The sequence below is a fragment of the Arachis stenosperma genome, chromosome 9 (genome assembly GCF_014773155.1).
Source record: "Arachis stenosperma cultivar V10309 chromosome 9, arast.V10309.gnm1.PFL2, whole genome shotgun sequence".
Lineage (NCBI taxonomy): Eukaryota > Viridiplantae > Streptophyta > Magnoliopsida > Fabales > Fabaceae > Arachis > Arachis stenosperma.
In genome coordinates, this window is record NC_080385.1 from 8342838 (window position 1) to 8349269 (window position 6432).

Below are 6432 nucleotides of genomic sequence, written 5' to 3' on the forward strand. Positions count from 1 at the left end.
TTTTTGGGTATTTTGAAAAAATAGAGATATGTACGATTGGAATATCTAACTCAAATAGAAGAATATTCGTTTTTTAAATAGAATATTCCGTTATCTTAAACGTTATCCTCACGGCAGGGACTTAATTGAAAACAAAAATTAACGTATAAGGACCCAATTAAAAGGAAAAAAAGTATAAGGACCTAATTGAAAATTTTGTGAAACTATAGGGACCAATAGAGTAATTAAACCTATAAAAAATGTTACAATAGATCATTTATGGTAACACTTAGAAAAATATTACAATAAATATTTTTTTGTAACACTTAAAAAATATTACAATAGATATAATTAAAATGTGCTAAATGTTTAATTCACTAGGTATGCAGATGATTATTTTTATCCTTAAGTGGATGATTATCCTTAAGTACCGATGAGGGAGACTTGTTGGCGACCAAGCGATGGCAGTAACGGCAGAGAATTAGGGAAGAAGCTGATAGTTTAGTAAATTAAGATATATTAGATAGTTAAAATTTTTAAATTATTGAATGAAATTTTTTGGTTGAGTAATTCGGGTGGAATATTTTTCTTATTTCATTAGGCCAAATTTTTAACTCATTATTTACGTTATTCAGAATTTTTGTTATCTACCTAATAAAATCATAAAAGTGTTTTGTTACTGAAACTGGGTGGAGTTTTTTTTTTTTTAATTTTGGTGGGTCAAAATTTTAGTTCATTATTTATATTGTTCACCGTCTTTATTGTTTATCTACCAAAACTGGTTTTATAATGATCTGATGACATTTCATGCTTAGTATGTGAGATTCTCATCAGTGATGTATGTAACCAGTGACGGATCCAGAAAATTTTGATAGTGGGGACAAAATATATATATAATATAATAAAAAATTTTATAATAAAAATATTATGTGTGCATAAAAATTAGTTATCAAATTATTCATTAATCGTTAGATATTTATATATAAATATATGTATTTTTAATTTATTTTAATTTGTATTTTTTATTTTAATATGTATACATGTGATTATTTTTTATGTACATATAATATGATTAGTCTTTAAAATATTTAATTTACAAATTAAAATATTAAAATAATAATTTAAATGATAACATATAAGTTAAAATTGGATAAAGTATACTTTTTATTCCTAAAGTTTGGTAAAAGTTTTAAAAATATTCCTAAATTTTATTTTATTTTAATTTTGACCCAAAAAATTTTTATTTGCATCAAATATATCCTTGACGGTTAAATTTTCAAAAAATTTAAGATTAATCTAACAATAATGCATAAAAATTATGCTTGATTTACTTATGTTGAGAGTTGTTCTTATGAAATTGTTGTTGAATTAGTCTTAAATTTTTTTAAAAATTAGCCATCAGGGGGTATATATTTGATGCAAATGGAAAATTTTTGAAACAAAATTGAAACAAAATAAAATTTAAAAGTATTTTTTAAACTTTTGTCAAATTTCAGGGACAAAAAATATATTTTACCCTTTAAAATTTTATTATTTAGGTTTTATATTTTTAAAAAATTGAATAATCTTTTTCTTAATAATACAATCAAAATATCTCCCTTTGTATGTAGAATAATACTACATATTCAAGTTTTTTGTTAATTAAGTCTAACCAAATTAGTCTAAAGATAACAAAAATCAGTTATGACTAGCATTATTCAAAGTCTTATTGTTTAGCTTGATTAGACTTAGTTTATAAAAAGACTTGAATGTGTAGTATTACTCTTATATATATATATATATATATATATATATATATATATATATATATATATATATATATACTTCTCATACAATTAGAAGCAAATTTTTATTGAAATTCATAGTTGAAAAAGTTTTTTCAATTAATGCAGTTGTTACAAAAAATTAAAATTAATATAAAAAAAAGATAAATAATATTCTTTCGAGTCGATTTCTAAGAAAAAATACAAATTTTATTTAAATTGAGAATTGATCATTCTAACAATATCTAATATAAAATTCTTAAATTGACTATGAAATACCAAAAATTGAATAAAAAATTATTGTGGGGTCAAATTTAATAATTTAGTGGGGGCAAATAAATTTTATTATCATATACTACTCAAAAAAATTTCAAATTGTAGTGGGGGCGCTTGCCCCCACACTTGTACATGTGCATCCGTCCCTGTATGTAACATTCTTCGTGGCTATTAGTTATTCCCAAGGTTCTGAAAATCGGACCGGACCGGCCGGTCGAACCGGTTTAACCAAGAATCAATGATGCAAACGGTTCGGTCCTCCTCCAATAACCGCTGAAGAAAATAAATACATGTGTTCTTCGTTCTTCGTTCTTCCATTTTTGTTCCTCTTGAAGTTTGTTGCTTTGTAATTGTTACTCTATTTTAGTCCAGAACACCTAATATGCTAGAAACTTACTCTGTTCTGTAATTGTTACTCTATTTTAGTGTTTTGCTGTTTTGTTAATGCTGAAAACTTACTGTGTTTTGTGAATGCTGAAAATTTACTCTGTTTTGTGGCTCCTGCTTTAGGTTAAGAACATGGTTAATCATTGTGTTGTGGCTCCTGTTTTTAATTGCTGATGGCTCCTAACTTGTTATTTTTTTATTGTGTTTGTGGGGCTGTTTTTAATTTTATATCTGTTTTATTAATTTCAGTTATGGATAATAGTATTAATCAAGAAGCAATTACTGATAACAATGCTTCTGTGAATAATAACTTGGCTGTTGATCCTCCTATTTCGGATGATGCTACTAATCCTAATCCCTGTAGTGCTAACGATAGTCAGTCACAAGGTTCTTCTAACCTATGGAGAAAAATAGATTTAGCTTGAAAATATATTGCTCTACAAATAGTGAATGAAAAATCACAATATCAATATTTATTTTGTCTAAAAATTTTTAACGGAGGTAAAATTCACAAGATGAAGAAACATCTAGCAAAGATTACTAGAAACGTGAAAAAATGTCCTAAAGTTCCATATGATGTGAAAAAATAGATGGAAAGTTTGTTGAAAGAAATTCAGACCAACAAAAACAAAAGAAAAGTAAGTTTTAGTGAAGAGAGTGGTGATGATGTAGAAGATGCAATTGATGAGGCAATAGCTCAAGAAGAATAGTATCGTACTTCGAATCATCAGCAAGGAGTTGGAGGCGATCCAAAGAAAAAGGTCAAAGTCATTCCTCCTATGTTTGCAGCAAGAACAACTCCAGGAGCTCAACCAAGTATTAAAAGTGTTTTGCAAAACAAATAGGCGATACACGAGGTTGATAAACGGTTTGCTCGGTGGCTTTTGGATTATAAAATTCTATTTAATGCTGTGATGTCACCATTTTTCCAAGATATGTTGGATGGTATTGCTGGTATTGGACCTGGTTACAAGGGTCCTTCTTATGATAAGTTAAGGGTTCACTTGTTGGCTGATCTTAAAAGAGAATGTCAAATACTAGTTGATAGTTATAGGAGTGCATAGAAGGAAACTGGATGTACCCTCATGGCTGATGGTTGGACAGATCAAAGACAAAGAATGTTAATCAATTTCTTGTTGTATTGTTCTAAAGGTTTGTGCTTTGTGAAATCAATAGATGTTTTCAGTATGGTAAAAAATGCTTCACACTTATGTAATTTGTTTTCTGAGGTGATTGAATGGATTGGCCCTAATGATATTGTGCATGTTGTGACTGACAATGCGGCCAATTATGTTGCTGCTTGTAGGCTTATCAATAGAAAATATGATAATATCTATTGGTCACCATGTGCTGCTTAGTGCCTTAATCTTATTTTAAAAGATATAAGCAGCATGGCACATATTTCTAACCTTGCAACACGTGCTTCAAATATCACAGTATTTGTGTACAATCATACGATTTTCTTATCTTGGCTAAGAAAAAGAACTCATTGGAGAGAAATTGTACGTCCTGGTGCAACCTGTTTTGCAACTGTGTTTATCACATTGAAGAGCATCTTTGATCGTAAAAAGGATTTGCAAGCATTGGTTGTAGATTCAATTTTCATTGATCACAAATTAGGAAGGAATGCTACTGGTAGAGCTGTGAGTGTTATTATTTTGGATTGCAAATTTTGGGATGATTGCTTTACTGTATGTAAACTTGTGGGCCCTCTAATTTACTTGTTGATGCTGATGACAAACCATCTTTGGGATATGTTTATGAAGGAATGCTAAGGGCAGAAGATACAATTAAAGAGATGTTTAGGCAATCCAAGACTGCATATCAGCCGTACACATATATTATCAACTCAAGATGGGACAAACATTTGAAGAAAGATCTTCATGCGGCAGCTTACTTCCTGAATCCTAAATTCTTTTTTAATGAAAATTATAAAGAAGCACATGATGTTATGCGAGATTTGCTTGATCTTGTTACCTTGTATTGCAAGTGTAACAATTTGGATTCAGTTCAGGCAATGAAAGAAATACATTTATATAGAGATCGGAAGGAAAGTGTTGATAGACCAGAAGCTATTCGAGCTGCATCTGAACTTAAGCCTGGTAAGAATATGGCTGAATATTTGTTTATTAATTAATAGTAACTTGTTTCATTCTCCTATGTTCTTAATTGATATCTTCTAATATGTTATGGTTTTATAATTGGTAGATGAATGGTGGAGGTTATTCGGAGGCTCTGCTCCATGTTTACAAAAGATAGTTGTTCGCATTCTTAACCAAGCATTTGCTTCTTCTGGGTGTGAGAGAAATTGGAGTCTTTTTTACCATATTCATACAAAAAGAAGAAATAGATTGGAGCATGATAGACTGAATGACATTGTTTATGTTACCTATAATTTGCGTCTTAAATTCAGGTAATATATGATTCATGAAATATCATATTGTTTCATATGTAATCTTTATCATAATAAATTTGTAAATTATTAAATCTTCATATATTGTATTTAACTTTTTAGGAAGGAAAAAGAAAAAAGAAAGCAGAAGACACAATATGATCCAATTGATTATGAAAGCATCAGTCTAGTTAACTTTTGGGTGACTGAAGAGGTTGTAGAGAAAGAGCCTGATCTTCCTAGTAATGTGGATGACTTATTGCGTGAGTATAGTATATTTAGTTTCTAATGATTTATTAGAATGTTGTTAGTTTATAATATAATGATAACATGTGTATTTTATTAGGTGAAATTGATGCTGATTTATACCAAAGCGACGGTGGTAGTAGTGGTCTTCATGCTGCATCTCTTGATTCTTCTGCTCAAGAGGTGGGAATGAAGGTGAAGATCATCCCACCGAAGCAGATTTGCAACAAGTTCTTGTGGATTTTGATGATTGATAAACCATGATGTTAGGATTTAATATTTAGATATGCTTTTATTACTATTTAATTTTTGAGTTTGGATTTTGATAAGATCGTATTCGTATGTATTTGGTTGATGATATTTTATGTAGTGTTTTAAATTTCGAAGATATTTTAAGATTTATATAAGACTATAATCATATTTTAGGATGTTTATTTATAATTTATTTATTATTCTATTCTAAAACGATTTTTTTTTGTTGAACCATCGATTGAATCGATTAGACTAATAAACCAATAAACTAGTAACTAGAACGGTTTAATAATCGGTCCAATTTTCTAAACCTTGGTTATTCCTCATTTGTAAAGTTGACTGCCAAATTTGCACGCTACTTTGCTTCATCATCTGGCTGCATGCCTAAGTTTGTTTGCTTATTCTATTTTTCATTCTGTTTTTTTTTTCTTTCCTCCTAAAAAAAATTGAATTTCTTAATCTTGAATCTAGTTTTTAGTTTAAATCAAACTTTCCTTTGCATAGTTTTATTTAAGTAAAACAATATTTGCATACTTTATATTTTAATATTCTCTAAATGTATGGTAATTATATAATTGCGACTAAAATTTTTTAATTATTAATAAATATATTAGCGATTATTTTTATTATTGTTAAAATAATATTTTTAGTAATGAATAACTTTATTGAATGAAGTTGTCAAGATAATTGTAAAATCATTTTTATTTTTAAATTTACATATTTAAAATATTTTAGTTGTATCTATTTTCAATCCATTAACCCTTACTCCTAAATCAATAATTTCTTATTCTAAAAATTAAAATAACCAAAAAAAAATTTTATCTATATATTTTTTTACTAATGTGCACCACATCTTATATGAGACTATATCTTAGAATAGCCTAACTATGTATCTAAGTATTTTTGTATCTAAATTCAATCAAGTTGGCCTAAACTCAATAAAAATTACTTTCATCATACCACCATGTATCACACGCGTGTTTTGTAACACCCTACCACATAGGACTTTACACCTATGATATAAAACAGAGGTGGATAGGTGTTACGACTTCTAAAATCAAAATACATACATATAATAACAGAAATAATATTATAAACTAGAAGCATGGAAAAATGGGTAAAACAAAATCGCAAAAT

The 6432-nt window shown here is 28.3% G+C and overlaps 1 protein-coding gene across 1 annotated transcript; it reads left to right on the forward strand.

The window, feature by feature from the left end:
• The first annotated feature begins 3796 nt into the window (after window positions 1–3796).
• LOC130948997 (uncharacterized) lies at window positions 3797–5307 on the forward strand. Its single transcript, XM_057877841.1, has 5 exons — window positions 3797–4040; window positions 4172–4507; window positions 4614–4818; window positions 4921–5060; window positions 5144–5307. Exons 1-5 carry the CDS (start codon window positions 3797–3799, stop codon window positions 5305–5307), a joined length of 1089 nt encoding a protein of 362 aa, XP_057733824.1.
• The last annotated feature ends 1125 nt before the right edge of the window (window positions 5308–6432 follow it).